Source organism: Monodelphis domestica, chromosome 3, assembly GCF_027887165.1.
Source record: "Monodelphis domestica isolate mMonDom1 chromosome 3, mMonDom1.pri, whole genome shotgun sequence".
Classification (NCBI taxonomy): domain Eukaryota; kingdom Metazoa; phylum Chordata; class Mammalia; order Didelphimorphia; family Didelphidae; genus Monodelphis; species Monodelphis domestica.
In genome coordinates this window covers 75,483,876-75,503,035 of record NC_077229.1, presented here as the reverse complement: position 1 = coordinate 75,503,035, position 19,160 = coordinate 75,483,876, and the positions used below count along the sequence as shown (strand labels likewise).

Sequence of the window (19,160 nt, the reverse complement as noted above, 5' to 3'; positions counted from 1 at the left end):
AGAACTTAGAACAGAATGTCAGATCTGGGAAGGGCCTTAGGACCTAGAATTTTAGGTGGACCTTAGAACTGAGAATGTTAGAACTTAGAACAGAATGTCAGATCTGGGAGGGGCCTTAGAACCTAGAATTTTAATGGGACCTTAGAACTGAGAATGTTAGAACTTAGAACAGAATATCAGATCTGGAAGGGGCCTTAGAACCTAGAATTTTAGGTGGACCTTAGAACTGAGAATGTTAGAACTTAGAACAGAATGTCAGATCTGGGAGGGGCCTTAGAACCTAGAATTTTAATGGGACCTTAGAACTGAGAATGTTAGAACTTAGAACAGAATGTCAGATCTGGGAGGGGCCTTAGAACCTAGAATTTTAGATGGACCTTAGAACTGAGAATGTTAGAACTTAGAACAGAATGTCAGATCTGGGAGGGGCCTTAGAACCTAGAATTTTAGATGGACTTTAGAACTGAGAATGTTAGAACTTAGAACAGAATGTCAGATCTGGGAGGGGCCTTAGAATCTAGAATTTTAATGGGACCTTAGAACTGAGAATGTTAGAACTTAGAACAGAATGTCAGATCTGGGAGGGGCCTTAGAACCTAGAATTTTAGATGGACCTTAGAACTGAGAATGTTAGAACTTAGAACAGAATGTCAGATCTGGGAGGGGCTTTAGAACCTAGAATTTTAGGTGGACCTTAGAACTGAGAATGTTAGAACTTAGAACAGAATGTCAGATCTGGGAGGGGCCTTAGAACCTAGAATTTTAATGGGGCCTTAGAACTGAGAATGTTAGAACAGAATGTTGGAACTTAGGGGTGGAGGGCTTTGAGCCTACAATTTCAGCCAGTGGCAGGAAGGACCTTAAACCTGACCCAGAGCCAGTATCTTTTCTGTATAACATCACCAAAAAGTTCCACTTGCTGAAGTGGAAACCAAGTTCATCCAGGTCCTACTCACTTTCATGTAACAGGGAACTTACTCTCTCTTGAGACAACCCTTTCCCCGTTAGACAGCTCTGATTGGTGGCAAATTTTTTCCTGTTATATTGAGAGGAAATCAGCCTTCTTATTACTATTCCCCACCATTTTCCTTCTGCTCCCACATTGTTCTTAGCTCTGTTCCCTCTGCAGGATGATAATCTCAGTTCCTTCAGTGATTACTCTGGAATAGGCTAGAGACCTCCACTTCTGCTGAGATACAGAAGACTAAGAAAAAAAAATTGTCACCCCTGTTTCACAAAGACTCCCTGGCAGCGCCTGCCAGATACCATATAAGCCATATCCCTCAGTAGATTATCATATTGACTCTGGTTGGCTTTCCCAAGACCCCAAAGGATTAACCTCTCCTTCTCTGGTCAGATTATCATCGACATCAAGTTCTGGACCATCCTGTCTTTCCTGGCTGTCTCCTCCAGTGTGATCCTCTACAGCCTCATGTCTTTCCTCACCCAGAACTTCTCTGCCTTCCACATGGCACCCACCATTTTCAGATTTTTAGGTAAGAGCTATTCTTCCACCCCTTGCTAAAGTCATGGCATCTGGGGAGCACTCCAACTCTCCTCAGGCCTTGGCTAAAAAGGATTCAGAAGCATTTCCTAGGGCACCTGTTCCTCAGAGGTCCAGTATCAGAATGACTAAGAAAGAATTCTTCTTTCTTTTCCTCTCTGTTGCTGTCTCTCTCCCTTCCTTTGGTTATGCCTTTTCTTGTCTTTTCTTTCCTTTCTCTTTCCCTCCTTCTTCTCTTGGTGTCTGTCTCCCTTCCTCTTTCTTCAGTGTCTGTCTCCTTCCTTTCCTTTCTCTCTATCTACCTCTTGATTCTTTATCTCCTCTCTCTTCCTTTCTTTTCTTCTGTCTCTTTTTTCTCTCTTCATCTCTCCTCTTTCTTCTTCCTTTCCCTCTTTCTCTTCCCCACTATTTTTCTCTATTCCTCCTTCCTCTTTTTCCTCCTTTTCCTCTCCTTTCCTCTTTTCTGCCTCTCTCCCTCCTTTCCCTCTTTCTTTCTTTACTCTCTTCTTTCTCTTTGCTATTTCTCCCTCCTTCCTGGTGCCTTCTTCCTACTAAAACAGTTTGTGGAGGGAGGAAGAGATGGGTAGCCTGCTTTGGATCCCAGAATGATTTCCCCCTCCAATCAATAGAGGTTTTCCTAGGGTGATAGGTCAGACTATCCCTCCCAGAATTCAGATCAGGATCTTTTCCACTTACCTGGGCTTATATGTCTGTATCCCCTAGATGTTAACCAAAATGCCCTGACAGAACCCTACATTTTGCTGGTGGTGCTGCTGACTGTGATCACGAACACCATGCCCTCACTGGCTGTCCGTCTACTGTGTCATATCATTGCTGAGTCTGAATCTAGAGTAAGTTAATCACCCTGAGGACAGGGGATCCTGTCCTGAGAGAGTCCTTCTATTTCACCGACAGGCCCTCTGGGGGATTGTCTTCCTGTTTGTTTTGTTTTGTTTTGTTTTGTTTTGTTTTAACCCTACCTTCTATTTTGGCATCAGTTCTAAGTCAGAAGAGTGGAAAGGACTAGGCAGTTGGGGTTAAATGACTTGCCCAGGGTCACACAGCTAGGAAGTATCCAAGGCTAGATTTGAACCCAGGTCCTCTCAACTCCAGGCTTGGTACTCTATCCACTATTCTACTTAGCATCCCTTGGTTTTGCTGTTTTTCAGGGCCAACTGAGCATTTTCTTGTTCATCATTTCAAAAGGGATGGGAGGGGAATGGAGGACCCAAGAGTCCCATTTTCTAACTTTTCAAAGCACTTTTCCCAATATTATCTCATTGAATTCCCAAGCCACACCAGTGAGTCCTTGCTAGGATACTTACTAGTTGTGTGGCCTTGGGTCCCTTCATTAAGCCACTTAATTCTTTGACCCATGAGTTCAGCAGGGCAGGGATTATTCTGATTCATAGACAGATAGGTAAACTGAGATAGAGGAAGTCACCTACTGGGTCACATGGCAGAGCTGGGACCAGATCTGGGGGCTCCCCCCCCCCCCCCAGGGTTTCCTTTACAGCTCTACTGACTTTACTAGCCTTCATCTCTTACCCTTCTTGGGAAACCGAAAGGATTCGGGTTGGGGACGGCTTCCAAGACTTCTCCGAAGTGAGCGTGGTACCCCTATCTCTGTAGGCATCAGAGCAGGTGCCCCGGCCTTCAGCTCCCTCCTGTGCCCTGGCCCCTGCTTCCTGGGTGTGCCCTGCTCTCTGATTGCTCTCCTTTTCCTCTGGCATAGAGATCATACCAGGACTCTCGAATGGAAGTCAGCGCCGTGGAGCTCACAGCCCACTTCCAAAGGGGCTCCTTTGGCCGCCGCTCTAGTTACGCCTTCTCCCACAAGGAAGGCTATGCTGAGCTCATTACCAGGGGGACCAGCCTTCGGAAGAAGGACACCCAGACCATCGGGGGTATCAGCTCCAATGGGGGTTCTATGCCAGCCACCAAGGACTCGCCTGACCCAAGGACCAGCGTGCCAGTCAAAGAATCGCCCTGACACCAACCCTGCTTCCCCCTTCTTTTATGGAACCTTTCAGCCTGCCAGCTCCCGGCTCCTTTTAAGAGTCTGCCATTTTTAAAGAGTTTTTTTTTGGGGGGGGGGATGTTTGCCCCTGCCCCCTTACTGAAATACTGCCTTATTGCTCTAAATGCAACAGTGACCTCTCTTGGCAAGATGGGGGATTGCAAGGAGGTCATGCCTCTGGACTTCAGCTGGAAGGGGGGGAAACGCCTCCCTGCCTAAAGGGGAGACAAAGTCCTACCCAAGCCCACCTGCCTGCTGGGCCAGTTCACTGGTTACCAAGATGGCTGCCTTGGGCCAGGTCCCCACTCCATACCTTTTCTCAGACCCATGAAAGGGTCAGGAGCTGTCCACTCCCATCCCTCTACCCCTTCTTCTTTCCTCACTTTTGTACTTGGTAGTGTCCTTGGGGGAGGTAGAATGGGTCCCCTCGCTCCATTTACCTTGGTCCTCAGGGACTCCGCTTTTTGAATAGCAGGCCTCATACCCAGATAGAAGAGAATCCTGAGGGCCAAAGAGGAGCCAGGAATGCTGCCCACCTTGCCTTTGTAGGGGGCTGACCTAGCCTTAAGGCAGAGTTAAATGTCAGAGTTGGAATGGACCATAAGCATTTCCAGATCCCACCCTCTAATGCAGATGATGAAACAGACCCTGGAAGAAGGTTGTCCTCTTTTTAGCTTTGCACAGACTCACACAGTCAGTCAGAGGTAGAGCTGCCATTTTTTTTTTGCGCTGTAGTACTCATCCCTCCCAGTACAGGGAAAGAAACTTGGATTTGGGATCCAAGGGCCCGGATTGTAATCACTGCAACAAAGGACTTGAGTGATCTTGGATAAGTCACTTTCTTCCTTGGGTCTCAGTTGCCTTATCTGTAAAATGAGAGGCTTGGACAAGATGGCTTCTGAGGGACCCCTTCTTGCCCTAAAATTGTGCTGCTATGATACTCTGATTGTCTAGCATCTGACCATACCAGGATGACCCCTCTATCCAAACTCTTCCCTTATCTGCCAATAAGACTATAGAACTGAGAGCTAGAAGGGACATTGGGACCAGCTGAAAGGGATCACCCCCTCATTTTTCATATGGGGAGATCAAAGTCCAGAAAGAGGCAGTGACTTGCCCACAGTCCTACAGCTCATTAGCATCAGAGCCAGAATTTTAATCCAGGCCATCAGATGTCAAAGTCAAGCCTCATTTCCCCCTTCTCATGACCATAGTCTACTAAAATTGGATGTTAATCTACCAAAGCCCTATTCCTTGCAATGACTCAGGTCCCCATGGGATTCAGCTGGTGTTTGAGACCCTCAGGACTTTCCTGAACTGCCTCCTGTCTTTATCACCTCCCTCCTTAGTGACACACACCTACCTCCGAAAATCCTAGCTGGCCAGTGCTTGGAGATCCTCCAGTACAGGGAGGGACCCAGGGATTGAGGGGCATCAAGTTGGAGATTAAAGTTTGGATGCTACAAACGTCAGTCAGCTGGTGACTGGTTCTTTGGGTTCAAGGGTACAAGAACAAGTTTAGAAGACTTATCAAGGAAGAACTGAGCCTACATAAGGGATGACCCCTCCTGCCATGAGGGACGTTCAAGCCCAACAACCTTCTAGGTTCCACTGGGTGTGGGAGTGATGGAAATATTACTTGAAGTTGGGTGAACAGGAGAGATGGAAGGCAGGGCCAACCCTCCCTCCCAATGGCACTCCCCAGAGTTGGTTTTAAAACCCAGGCCTTCTTGGTAATCCAGCAGAGCCTGAGAGGATTCTTGGAGCAACCGCCATCTTGGCTTGCCCCTTAGCAGAACCTTGGATAAGAAGCATCCTTTCTTCACAAGATCCTTGTGAGATGGGAAGCTGGAGTGTTGTTATGGCCATTATATAAGGCTGGCAACAGATGGTTGAAGTGACTTACCCTGGGCCACAGCTCTCAAGTCTTGTGGTCAGATTTGGACCCCAAGCCTCTTAAGTCACACATCTTCCATTAGATGACAGGGAAATTTCTAAGAGCAGGTATGCTGTCCACACTGCAACTTTCCCCATTGTGGTTCTAGATATTGCAGGTTGGCATAAGAAATTAAATGGGAATTTGGGGGAAGTTTTGTAGAAGCCTCAGATGACCCGCCAAAAGTTTGGAAACTCAGAAATGCATACTTAACCCCAAATTTACAATAAGGCACTGTCAAGGATCCCTAACCGAAAAAGAAAATTTACCCTGCTTCTCTGATAGAGAGGGCCAAAACATTTTACCAGGGTTTTCCAGATCATGGGGTACCATCTGCCTGATCCCTGCAGGGTGGAAGGGCTATGTGTACAGCTTCCTCCTAGTCTCTCCTCCTGGGCTGTAGAAAGCTCCTTCCCTTTCTCGGGCTGAGATCCATCCCAACCCAATCATCTCCCCTACAGGGAAATAGCCTTCTCTGTCTCAGGCTGTTTCTTCTTCAGAACTGGTTGCATTCTGGGACGAGGGATACCTTTTCCTCACCTTATCCAACCCAGCCAACATCCACACAGCAGGGTGAGTGACTACAAAATAATTTATTGAAGAAAACAGAAATGACAAAACCCAACAGAGCAGTGAACAGCAAAAATGGACCCACCGAGGACGGTTGTTTTGTGTTTTTTTTCTCCTTTTTAAAAAAATTTAAGCCTGTCACCCAGGGTTGGGGAAAGAGGGACCTAGTTTTCCTCTCCAGCATTGGGGTTGGCCCAATGCTTCTCCCCAGCTCATTCTGCTGTTCCTTCCTTGTCACAGGATCCAGAGTTGGAAGGGACCTCAGGCCTGCTAGTCCAAGCCCCTCCTTCATTTTGCTGATGAAGAAGTGACTTACCCAAGGTCACATAGGTAGTATGTGGAAGAGCAGGATTTCAAAACCAATGTCCCCCGACTCCAAATTGGGAAGCCCTGCGCCCCCTCCCCAGCTCTTCTTGTCATAGCTGGAAACCTGGTTTCTGGGGATGACAGTTAACCCCCATTTTCCTGGTAGAGTTGGGGCCTTTAGAGAACTAAGAATAACTGACAGGGTGGCTAGTTTTGACTCCAAATATCAATCTCTCCCTCAGAGATGGGAATAAACCCAATATCCAGAGTAGGGGGGGTCCATTCAGCCCCCCCAGGGCCTGTTGCCAGCCTCCAGTGCTTTGCTCAATTCCTGTCCGGACTGCCTTTTGTCCAGCTGTCTAGTTTGGAGATAAGCCTGGGGAAGGAGAGATGTTGGAAACTCTGCAGAGCTAATAGCCTGACTGCCAGCCCCCCCCCCCCCCCATCTGTTAAGGGCTCTTGGGGGAATCGGTGGATGGGCCCCTGGACTGCACTTGAGATCAGATTTGAACCCTAGCTCAAACGATAGCTATGCAGCCTGGGGCAATGACTCATCCTCTCCAGGCCAGTTTCCTCAATGAACAGGTCTCTTTTAACTGATGCCTATCTGTGCTCCCTCATGCACAGAGCTAAGATGGGCTCCCCCAAAGGAAGAGATTCAGAGCTAGAAGAGGACCCTTCAAAATAATCCTTCCTGTTCCGTTTTACAGATGGAGAAACTGAGGCCCAGAGAGGAGAAGAGACTTGATAAAGGTCATACAACCTGAGTAACAGAGTTCACATTTGGGCCCACGGTCACAGCTCTCGCCCTCCCAGGCCAGTGGGGGTGAGGACAGTGTTTGAGCCTGTAAGCCGCCTCCTATCCTGATGGGACTGCCCTGAGCACACAGACTCCCATCTCAAACCTCAATGTGGCAGGTTGCACTACGAGTTACTTCCACCCTTTTCTGGGTCCTGGCCCTGCCAGGGGGCCCAGTAGGGCTATGCCCCCCTCTTTGACTTCCTGGTGGCCTGGAGCCTGGCTGCAAGGCCTAAGCCTGCTTTTTCTCTTCCTCTGCCCACCAGGCATCTCATATGCCCCAACGCTGCCTAGGACTTGGCACCCTTTACCTAGAAACTGGGTGCTTTGCAGCCAGCCCCCACTGAATCACACAGACTGAAAGGTTTCCCCTAATCCCTAAAGCCTGGGGGTGCCGTGGGGCTAAGAACCCTCTTTGGAGAAGATTGTCATGACCAAAAGGAAAAATCTTTGGTATAGTTGGTTAGAGCTAGAGGCACGTGGGGAACTGGAGGGCCCAAGACTGAGAGGCTGGGGATGGCGAGAGGCAGGCCCGTCACCCCTACCCTGATTATTGGAAGAGAAGGGGCTCCCATCCTGGAAGTTGTGCAGCGAACCTTCTTTCCCCCTTCCCCGAGGGTCAGTGAATATGAAGAGAGCACCGATCTGTACTCTGAGAAGGCCTTCTGCAAGGCTTTTTCCCTTTCCTCATTTGGAACTGGAGGAGACCATATCAAGGGTCCCTTCATTCCAGCTCTAAACTGAGCTCTGCTGAGCTCCCCTCATTTTTTGTCCTCATCATCCCTGTATGAAGGGGGTCTTCAGGGCTGGATCAAAGGGACTGAGGAGAAATTCGAAATCCCCAAGTGGAAGAAGGCTTGGGGAGCAGGAAGGTGGGGCGAGGGCCCTCAGGCTCCTCAGGCCCCATGTGATTAGATACAGCCAGTGATGTCCAAGCAAAGCCTGTGGATTAGCAGAACCTTAGAGGGTTGCTTCCATCTCTGATCTATGTGGTTAAGCCTGGGAGTGCCAGAAGGGTCCTGATGCCTAGGAAAGGGGCTAGTTGGTCTCTGCTCCGAGAAGAACTGAGGGAGGAAGAGGGAAACACCTCTAGTTACCTTTGGAAGGGGTTCAAGAGGAGCTCTGGTCATCTCGGGAGAAACTCCAAGGAGGGCAGAAAGTAAGACCAGGTGAGCTGGGTAGCCCCTAGCATTGGGGAAGGTGGCAGTGGATCACTCCCATCCAGTGGGATGACTGTCCCTTCGCTCACCGAGGCCCAAATTCCTTGGTAATCCCTTACCCGATGAAGGCCTTTGAGATCATGGTTAGAGCTGGGAGAGACCCCAGAGGTCGTCAGAGACATGACAAAGAACATGCTTCCTCCTGGGGCAGCCCGTTCTGTCCCGGATAAGTCCTGCAGCTTCAGACCCATTGCACCTGCCTTTTAGGATAGTGCCCAACTTAATTTCTTTTATAGGAAAGAAAACTGAATGTGATGGAGGAAGGGGGGAGTTACTGGCCCAAGGCCACAAAGTGGGTGCATACTTTTCACAGATCAGGGCAGTGCTGACAGGAGGAAGAGAAGGAAGCCGATGGAGACCAGCTTTTCTTACTGGAAGTCACACTGGCCAGAGCTAGACACTGATTTACTGAATTTTGTTTGTCTTGATTGAATTACAGGCAACAAAATTGGGGTTTGGGTAGGTGGCAAAGTGTCTGAGGGAGGTTGGGGGCAGAAGGCCCTTTGGCTCAGTAGCTACATTACTTTGGGAAAGTCCACTGAGCTTCTCAGATAACATCTCTTCTATCAACTACCCTGAACTGAATGCAAGCGTGGACAAAAAGGCTGCCTGAACCTGGGCAAAGCTGTCGAAGGCTGGCATGGAGAGCTCCTTAAGAGTCACTCCTTTTTTTGCCCCAGATAGGACTGAACACAGCCCCTCACCCATGACTTCTGGGAGATGGTACGAGATGAGGTGATGGAAAACCAAAGCTTGGAACTGAGTGATGAAGGAAGGTTATGGAGGGAACATTGGCTCCTAGAATTCCTCAAGACCCTGGCGTAGGGGTTGGTGCATCATCTTTTGAAGCCGAGGGAATTAGACATAGTGGCCTCTGGAGATGTTTTCCAGACTGAGTAGATTGGAAGAAGACAAGGGAGCCTTTTAAAACCATCTGGTTAATCCTCACCTCAATTTTATAGATAAAGAAAATGAACCCTGGATGAGGGGAAATGACTTGACTAAGGTCACACAGCTTGTCAGTGGTAGAAACAGGTAGAAGCAGGTCTGCTGGAGTTCTCTCTCACATCTTGGTATCCCCAATCCTTTGGGCTACTTTCATCCCTCTGGCCACTGAAGCCAGGCAGAGCCCGAACATTCCCTGATGAATAAGAGGGAATGGCCTGCTCCCCACTAAAGCTCACATCCTAACTTTCCATCTCTCCATATCCCCATCCCAGGGCAGGGCCTTGAAGGAGGGGGCAGGGGGTGATGAAACACCCAAACAACAGGAATTGAAGGCAATCCTGAGGACATGTGGCTGGGCTGGGGTAGACCCCAGCTGTGGTTACCCTCTTTTCATTCCTGGGTGACAGGACTCCAATTATCTGATTGTCTCTCTCCTTGGAACAAGACACTTGTGAATTGACACCAAAATGAAAAAAACCAACCGAAGTCCAACAGGTAAAGAAGTAAATACATACATACAAATGACCCAACTCAGATCTGGTTCTCAAGTCCAAAGCGTGGAGACTTCCCTGGGGGCACAGCATGGCTGCAGCTGAGGCAGGGAGCTGGATGAGATGGCTGACCTGATCATCCCCAACCCCATCCTCCCCGCTCTCCTCCAGACTCTTCCTTCTCCCCTTCTGTCCTTCCTGGCCACCTCATCCACTTCCCTGGTTGTTGCGACAATTGCATTTGATAAAGATAGGGGAAAGGAACAAAAGAAAATAGGAGGAAAACCAGAAACCAACTTGCTTGCTATCATGATGTAACTTGGGAAACATGGTCCGTGCTGGATCCAGGGTGAAACAGAATTGGAATCTCTGTCAGTAGAACTTGGACTTGGAACCTCCGAGGAAGGAGCATGTAATCGGCACCTCTGTGGAATGGGAACCTCTGTTGGATGAAACAGGCGTTGGAGCTTGGAACCTCCGTGGAAGAAACATGAACTTGGAGCTTCCGCAGATGGGACACTGAATGGGAACCTCCATAGAACCAGACTCTCTGCTGACGGAACATTGTTGTTCCCTCGACCCCCCCTCCCCCCACCCTCCCCCCCTCACAATTTTATTACATTAGTTTCAAGAAAGCGTACATTGGTCATGCATAAATCAAATTTCCATTTTGTCTTTTTTGTCTTTTTTTCTTAAATTACATTTGAACACAGAACACTTAGAATAGTAATAAATACTCTCAAAAGACGTGACTCAGAAAAAAGTAACACATCAGAAAACAAAAAGATACTTTCTTTCTCTCTTGCTTTCTCTCTCTCTCTCTTTTTTAAAGGACTTGTTTAAATATGAAATCTGTAAACGCCTTCGGTCCTTTCTTGCTCTCTCTCTCTCTCTCTCTCTCTCTCTCTCTCTCTCTCTCTCTCTCTCTCCACTCTCTCTCACACTCTTTCTCTCTCTTGGTTTTCAACTAACCAGCTTACGTTCTGTTAACATTCAATATGTCTCCCACCGAACTCTTCAAAGAAATAAGAACATGCCGTCTGCAAAATTATAATTTAACAGTATAAAGCTTCAGGTCACATATTCCAAAAACTAGCTAAGTAATTTTTTTTATCACATAAACTATACATTAAATATTTTGAGGTATTTCAGAGAAAATTGTCAAAGGCTTGGAGGAGCTGTGCTGGACTTCTTTTTTTCCCTTGTGTGGAGAATGTCTTTGGTATCTCACAAACCATTTGGGTACTGGAGAGAAGCAGGAAGTAGGACAGAAGGTGCCAGGAAAAGGAAGGGGATCTAGTGAAAAGTACAGAGTGGGACATCGGGGAGAAGAATCCTGGATCAGAAGATGGATGGTCAAGTCCTTAGGGATAATAGTCTCATGATTGGGGCATGGAATTAGGCAGGAACAAAGACCGAGGGGAAGATCTATGTCTTGTGCTAGTTGGGTCTGGCCTAAATAGTAAAAAACTGAAGACAGAAACCAATTAAGACTCAGGAGAAACTGACTGAGGTCCTTCAGTTTCCCTGGCTCCCTTGGGTCAAGAGTCTTCTTCAAAAGGCCCAGAGCATGGGGAAAAGTAGACCCCAAATGAACTATTGGGCTTGGTCAAACCGGCTCAGGCCTCTAGCTAGTAGCTAATTTCTAGCAGAATGTTTACTATCACTGAAAGTTTAGGACACAGAATGTCTGAGCTAGACCATCTAAGTCTAATAATCCCCTCATCTTATAGAGTAAAAAAAAAAATTAGATGCAGAGAGGGGAAATGATTTGTCCAATAGTGTGCCCTTTGAAAAATTGGAGGCTGAGAGAAAAACTGGAATTAAGAGAGGCTGTTAGCTCTTTCCAAGGGAAGGATTAGGTCTTGGCCAAAAAAAGCTGGAGGGGCCAGGGAAAGAAAAGTAGAGGGGCCCCGGATCACTAAAATCTGTTATGTGTGTTAAAGGGATCCACTTACCCTTTAAGAAAATGCTGAATTGCCCTTTTCACTATTCTATCCTCACAATATTACAGAAGATTTGAAACTCATTTTACAGAATGCAAGGTATTCTCACTGAGTCTCAAAGAAATCAAGCAAGTTGCCCATGTCATAGCAGAGGTGGGACTAAACGAAGTCCACTGAGTCTCCAGTCCATTCTTCTTTCTGCTGTACTATGCTGGGCTCCTTATGCTGACACTAGGGCAAAGGGAAGGCAGATTGACAACAAAAGAGCATCAATAGAGGGAAGGGTGGTTTGGGCTTGGGTGCCTGGCCTTTGGGGATGAAGGATGGAAGAAGTGAGATCCAGAATCCAATTTCTAGAGTGGGGGAGATTCAGGGTGACTAATTGGCTGGGGCAAAAGAAGGGGGGAAGATCTGCTTTCTGTCCCAATACCCAAAGGTTCTAAGCATCTCTCAAATCCGCTTGCTTAAAAAGCTGAGGTAACAGTGAGTCGATTAGGATGAAAAAACACAGACATCAAGAACTGACCACACACAACTTTGGTACAAGAAGGCACTCAATCGAACTCGCTACCCATCCTCCTCTCCTCTCTCTCTCTCTCTCTCTCTCTCTCTCTCTCTCTCTCTCTCTCTCTCTCTCTCTCTCTCTCTCTCTCTCTCTTCTCTCTCTCCATTCTCCCTCTCTCTCTCTCTGGGGGTGGGGGCCCTAAGGACAAGAACAGGGCCCCAGAAAGGGGGTACAGATGCATCTGTTACAAAGGCAGAGGGAAATAGGTCCATCCAGCACAGCTCCTACGAGGGGAACAAAATCTTTGGTATCAGACGTGATTTCTCCAATCACAGAAGTGAGAATGCAGTGAGGTAGCCTTAACCTTGGGGGTAAGGGTAAGGGGTAAGGGGCATGGGGCAGGAGGATCTCATTAGAAATGTCTTTTGCATTCTCAGGGCGCTTGGGGCTGGGGCATCCCCTCCCTGGGTCTGGAAAGGGGAGTGGGGGACATAGGGTGGGGGGAGGGAAGAGTCTCTTTCTGGCCTCAAAGCCCTTGAACCCGTAGAGGTGATGCTGGCCACCAGAGCGCAGCTTTGTCGCCACCACAAGACAAGATCATGTTGGGGGAAGCAGAGGAGAGGGAATAGCTCAAGGTGGGCCAGGTAGCTTTCCCCTTCATTTCAACCCTTTCTCTTCCACCTTTCCCTCCCTAGCCCCTATTCACAATTTTGGCAAAACAAACCTAGTGAATTCTACCATCTTCAGTCAGTTTCCTCGTTGTAGGGGAGGGAGGAAGGGAGGACAGGAGGAAAGGGAGAGAAAAATAGCTTTGTTGGGGAAGAGGAGAGTGTCCATCTCCAGCCAGTCCCTCTAGCTCTTTCCCTGCCCCCTAAGACTAGCTGTAGCCACCACTTCATCCCATTCTCCAGGGATGAGGTGCAGAAAGAGCCCCAAAGGTTCATAGGGAGCCCTCTGTGACACCAGCAGGACCCAAACCCTCGGTGGTATCAGAAGATTTGACTTTTTGCATGTGTGTCTCTCCTCTGACTCCCCCTCCCCTCCTTGCCCCCCATCAAGGTGCCTAAATAGGGATGTAAAGTGACCAGGACCTGGAGATGGGGCTGAGAGTGAGGGAGTGTTGGGCAGTGGGGAAAGAGGGCACCTGGAATATACCCGCTTCATGTTTGAGCTCACAGACACCACCTCCCCATCTCCCTCCATTCTACCTTCCACAACAGCTCCAGGCAGAAGTTCCAGCCTGGGTGGAGGTGATTCTGGGAGCTTGGGAGAGAGACCTCCCTTTTCTAAGGGGCTGTGGAGACTTAGGGAGGGTGGAAGGAGAGCTGGGGAGGATAGCTCAGCCCAGAGCTCTGGGCCTAGGAGCCCTGGGGGAGGAGAGAGGGTGGCTGGGCCTGCTCCCCAGGATACTCAGGAAGGAGGGAATGGGACACTGACCCCCAGGCGGGCCCCTCCCTGCCCAGGCTGGGGTTTAAGGCAGGTAGCTGATCTTGGCACATCGAATTCTGGCCACTGGGGAAAGCAGGTGTCTGCAGGCTCCGATGGACCAGTTCTCTCCTTATTAGGGGTGCTGGGGTGTGGGGTGAGGTTGCCATTTGATCTGAGTTTTGTTTTTCTTGGGTGGGGTTGGGAGCAGTCCTGGCCCTGCCTGGACTGTGCACTGGAATCCAGTTTGGGGGCTTTGGTATCCACCTTGGGTTTAGGGGTCAGATGAGAAAAAGTAGGGCTGCCCCAGGCCCCAGGAGTGGTAGGGATTGAGGGAAGTTGCCCCAGGGAGGCTTTTCCACCTTCCTTGATTTAGGAAGGCAATGGTAGAAGGAAGGGGGAGGGGGTATTAATTTTTAAAGGTTTTTTTTTTTTAAATACCCGGTTTGTATTCCTACTATGTGCTTTTTGACCCGCTTTTGGGGGAAGGGACACCGTGAGGCTTGTTTTCTTCAGTGTCCCCTGGACACCCTGACTGGAGGTGGGGAGGGTGGTCGGGGACCCCCAATCCTTCCGCGAAGTGGGAGAGGGACATGTTTCCTTTGGTTAAGGAGATTTCTTTGGAAGGAGTCCTAGGGGTAGGGGGAGGCTTCGCACCCTAAAGGACGGACCCCATTTGTGCGCTTGGGCTTGGGGTGCATCCCCTTACCCTCCCTTCTAGAGGTCGGCCTCGGATTCCGCCGCATTCCCCCATCCCCTGCCTTTATTCCCACTGGCTCTGTGGGCCACCCGTGGATCTCCAAGAGTGTCTTAAGCCAGAGTGGGAATAGGATGGGGGGGCAGACTGGGTCCGCGGGGCCGCGCTGTGGTCGAACCCCTACCCTTGCCCCTTCCGGGCCCAGTCCAGTCCCATCCCTTCCTCCCCGTATCTCACCTGCATGGGGATCTGGGGATCTTGAGCCGACGGAAGGCGGCTGGGACTCCTCTCTGTTCCGTTCCCCTCCTCCCCCGGCAAACAGTATCCCCAGTGCCCGGGAATCAGGAAGGGAGATGGGGACTGGGACCCTGCTCCATAGCCCGGCAGTGGGAATACCAGAGGAGACGTACCAGCGGCCAAGCCGTGGAGGGAGAGACCAAGGGTGCCTCAGGGATTGGGGAGGGGGTGGCAATGTCCAAAGTGGGGCGTTCCCAGGAGCCCGGGCCGTGGGGAGGGGAAGCCGCCTGGGTCCGATCACCCCCCCCCCCAGAGGAGTGGGGATGGTATCGTCCACCCCAGGAAGGGGGGGAAAGAGAGGGTCGCTCGGGGGCGGGGCCTGAGGCCGGGGGCAGGGCAGGGGCGGGGCTCATGCTTTGGAGAAGGTGCCGGCAGCGGCTGCAGAGGCGGAGGCGGAGGCGGGGCCGCCGGGCTCCTCCTGCCAGCGGTTCATGCAGCGGCGCCGCGCGTTCATGAAGAAGTTGCTGACAGTGTTGAGCTCCAGACCAAGCTGCTGCGAGATGGTGACCTGCATCTCCTTGGACGGCCGCTTGTTCTCTTTGAAGATGGCGATCAGCGTGCGGCGCTGCAGGTCCGTGAAGACCAGGCGCTGTTTCTTGGGCTGCAGCGTCCGCTCCTTCTGCTGCTCCTGTTCCTTCCGCTTGCAAGCTGGGCGGCCGGCCGGCCGAGGAGGCGGCGGCACCGAGATAGTGACACGGGACAGACCGACAGGGAAGGGGAGGCCGGGAGAGACAGACAAGAACAGAGGGAAGAGAGCCGGGGGGGTGGGGGGAAGGAAGAGAGATAGAGGCAGAGACAGAGAAGGAGGAAGTGAGGGAAGAGAGACAGAGTTAGAGAGAGAGGGAAGAAAAAAAGAGAGGAAAGACAGAGAGAGGGACGGAGGGGGGAAGAGAAAGAGGCGTTAAAGACAGAGGGATAGAAAAAGAGAGACAAACACAGATAAGAGATAAAGAGGGATGCAGAGAAAGATAGAGGCAGAGACAGGTAGAGAGATATAAGAAGAGACAGGAGACACAGAGGCATCAAAAGTAGAGAGAAGTCAAAGAGGCGGGGAAAAACGCATACAGGGAGAAACACAAAGTAGTAACACAGAAAGAAGCAAATCCAGCCACAAAGGAGACAGACCCGCGGGGAGAGATAGGTCAGAGAAGACAAGTAAGAGAGTCAAAAAAGGTGGGGAGAGACCAAGATGAAGGAGAGACAAACAGTGAAGCAGGCGGAGGGCATTTATAAAATGGTAGAAATAGAGAATAAGATGTAGCAAGAGACAGATGAAGGTCGAGGTTGGGGGCGTGGCCAAAGGGACGGTGACATATAGGTAGACAGACAGAGGAGAGAGAAAGAGAACGAGGACAGTAGAGTAAACTTCCCCTCCAGGCTTCCCCCCCCCCCTCCTCTCCTTTTACCCATTCCAGATGCCCCTTTGGCATGGCGGCCCCTTTCCTAGGATCATCGTGCGTTCCTCCCCGCCCCACGCTTGCTTTCTAGGGTTTACTAAGTCTAAGCCGGGCTTGCAGGGTAGGGGCTAGCTAAATTCAAGGAAGTAACAGCTTCCTCCCACACCTCTCCTGAATGCCCCTGGCTGGCTTGAAGTAGCGAAGCCTGCCAGGAGCCTCGCTTCCTTTCCTGGGTTTCTGACCCCACAGCTCTCAGATCTCTGGCGGACTCTAGCTAAGGCTGGATGAAGGGAGGAGGGTCCTTCTTTGGGACGTGTGCAGATGAGAAGGCTGGTGGGGCCCCTCCTCAATTCCCGACATTTTTCCCTGGGCTGGCTGGGGTCCAACTGCTCCCTGTGCCCCCCACCATGTTTAGGGGAACATTCTTCTCTACCGCCTGAGAACTTCCCTCCTCTACATGGAGTAAAGCTTGAGGCTTACTCTGACCCTCAGCCCCTCGGAGAAACACTGGAGCCAAACCTCTCAGCATAGCACTATTCAGGATCTCATTAGCCTTCTCCCCGATTACCACCCTCCTTCCTGGGGCAGACGTATTTTGGGGTATGGAGGAGTCTTGTCAACCTTGGGAGCACTGATACTAACCGGGAGAAAAGCTTACTTCTTCTCTAGGAATGAAATTTCTTGACCCTAATTCTAACCCACCCACACCTCCAAATTCTCAACCCCAAGGGTTGACTGAGAATTCAGTCTGTATCACTTCCCAACCCAAATGGTGTCCCTTTGAGCTGAGAGCCAGCCCTGGACCTTCCCTCCTTCCCACTCTCATGGGATCCCCTGAATTGAGAGCCAAAGTGTACTACTCCTTTGCCTTCCCAAGTTCCTCCATCCTCATGATGTCTCCTGAGCTAAAGCCTAACAACAGTATCTCCCCCTTGTCCCCACAGGTCTCTTGAACTGAGCCCCAAGTCTAGGATCTCCTTTTTATCCCCAAAGGGTCCTTTGAACTTATAGCCAAGGATGAATCTTCCCCCATGGAGCTCCCTGAGCTGGGACCCGGGAAAGGGACCACCCTCACCCCCCCCCCCCATTGAAGTCTCCTGAGCTGAGAGCCACAGGATGGACACATTTTGGAAAGTTTGGGGCCTGAACCCCTTGTCCCAGTGACCCACCCCTCCATTGGGGGGTCCTCTCCTTTGAGGGTGAACCTCCCCACAGGGACCAGGGGTTTGGGGAAAGGCAACAAGGGAGAGAGGGCACAGGGCAAGACCTACCCTATGGGCATCAGATGCTTGCAAAAGAAACAAACAAAAGGAATGTTGTGATTGGATTTTGGTGGTATTTAAGGGCTTGTGCTGCCCACCCCACTCCATCCCCCCCAGATTCTTCCCCTCCTCCCTTCTCTGCCCTGCTCTTCCAGCCCCCCTCCCTCACTTTCCCATTTTCTATAGAAGTCCCTCTGTCCCCCCCCACCTCCCCACCATGATTGGACAGCAAAAATGGGTATTGCCTCCAGAAGCCCCCCTCTTCCCCCCCTCCCGTGAAAACACCACTTCTGCCAAGGAGGGCTTTAGGGTTAGCCTTTCCCCATTAAGAACATTTGACACATTTATTTATTATAATAATCACAATATAAATAATCGTGAGGCTTTCTATTTCTATAATTGCTGTAAGACTTACTAAACCTTCTAAAGGAGGCAGTGCCTCAGAAAGAAGTGACCAGCCTGTTTAGTGATGGCTGACACTTAGGCAGTTTTCTGGCTGTGACTGGCTGCCTCACATTTACATAGGGGGTGTGGAGAGGGGTGCTGAGGGCTGAGAGGGCAGGATGATTGAATGAGAAGAGCCTCTTGTCACCTTGGGGAAGTAGAAAGGGAGAAGGGATGGAATGGAGGCTGTGAAGGTCTTCATTGGGGGTAGGAGATGGGAAGGATGCTGGAGACAGCCCCCACCCACTGCACCATCTTTCTCAGTGATCATTCTGTAGGTGGAAATGCCTCTGGGGCCCTAGATGTCACTACCCTGCCCACAGAGTCAGAGCCAGAGAGGAGGCCATCCTGCAGTCAAGGCCCTCTAAGGATACCCACTTCCCTGACCTCCTGCAGGCTGGAAGACTGGGGATGCCTTCTCAGCTTGGGGAAAGGCTGGGATGCTGAGGAGATGGCCATGCCATTGACCTGGCATCGTAGCACCAGATCTCAACATGGTGGCTCTCATTACACAATGCAGATACAATCTCTCATGTTCATTCCCTTCTCTCTGTTCAGCAGGCTACCTCCCTAATTTAATCTCCATCCCAACTGGCCATGCAGGCTCTTTATGCCTGGCCTGTGGTAGCACCTTCCAAGCTTGTACTGATCTATCTGATCAGACACAGTCTGACATACTGTACATTCGCTCCAACATGGTCTTCTTTGAATATAAAAGACAACAACCAACCAACCCAAATTTAGGTCATCTCTGACCTGTTTTATGGCAGTATCCTCCTCATTGGGGTCCCTTCTCCAAGTTTCTCCCTTCTCTAATCCACCCTCCATCAGTTGCCAAGTAGATATCCCTAAAGTGTGTTTGACCATATCACTTCCCTCCTCAAGAAGCTATAGCTCCCTATTGCTTCTAGGATCAAATGCAAACTCCTTCAATTGTTGATTAAAAACCTTTCCCAAGTCAGGCTGTGGTCCACCTTTCTAGGCAGATTGCACATTGCTCCCCTTTACGTACTTTGGACTCTAGCCAAACTGGCTTGCTATTCCTGGCTTACTATATCATCATCATCATTTCATTGTCATCATCATCGTCACTTTTATATAGCATTTTAAATATTTGCAAAGTGCATTACAAATAATAACCTATCCTCACAACAACCCTGAGGGTAAATGTTATTATTATTCCCATTTATAGATGGGGAAACCAAGGCAGATAGACGTGACCTTACTTGCCAAAGGGTTGAGGGAAGCTAGGAGACTCATTGGGTTGGTAGCCAGGCCTAGAGATGGGAGGTCCTGGGTTCAGATCTGGCCTCAGATACTTCCTAGCTGTGTGACCCTGGACAAGTCACTTGGCCCCCCCATTGCTGAGCCCTTGCCACTCTTTTGCCTTGGA

General features: G+C 50.0%; 2 protein-coding genes across 3 annotated transcripts in view; one reads left to right on the top strand and one right to left on the bottom strand.

Moving 5' to 3' along the window:
* The window catches only part of ATP8B3 (ATPase phospholipid transporting 8B3), a 94,635-nt gene extending 84,178 nt beyond the window's left edge, over positions 1 to 10,457 (top strand). For both annotated transcript variants that reach the window (XM_056822189.1, XM_007489292.2), the window contains exons 26-28: positions 1,358 to 1,496; positions 2,228 to 2,355; positions 3,240 to 10,457. In XM_056822189.1, the coding sequence (XP_056678167.1) occupies positions 1,358 to 1,496; positions 2,228 to 2,355; positions 3,240 to 3,497 (525 nt within the window). In that variant the 3' untranslated portion in view covers positions 3,498 to 10,457. The remainder of the gene's footprint in view (positions 1 to 1,357; positions 1,497 to 2,227; positions 2,356 to 3,239) is intronic.
* A 1,960-nt stretch (positions 10,458 to 12,417) lies between these two features.
* The window catches only part of ONECUT3 (one cut homeobox 3), a 51,561-nt gene continuing 44,818 nt past the window's right edge, over positions 12,418 to 19,160 (bottom strand). The window contains exon 2 of the mRNA XM_001371265.3: positions 12,418 to 15,312. Within this exon, the coding sequence (XP_001371302.1) occupies positions 15,014 to 15,312 (299 nt within the window). The 3' untranslated portion in view covers positions 12,418 to 15,013. The remainder of the gene's footprint in view (positions 15,313 to 19,160) is intronic.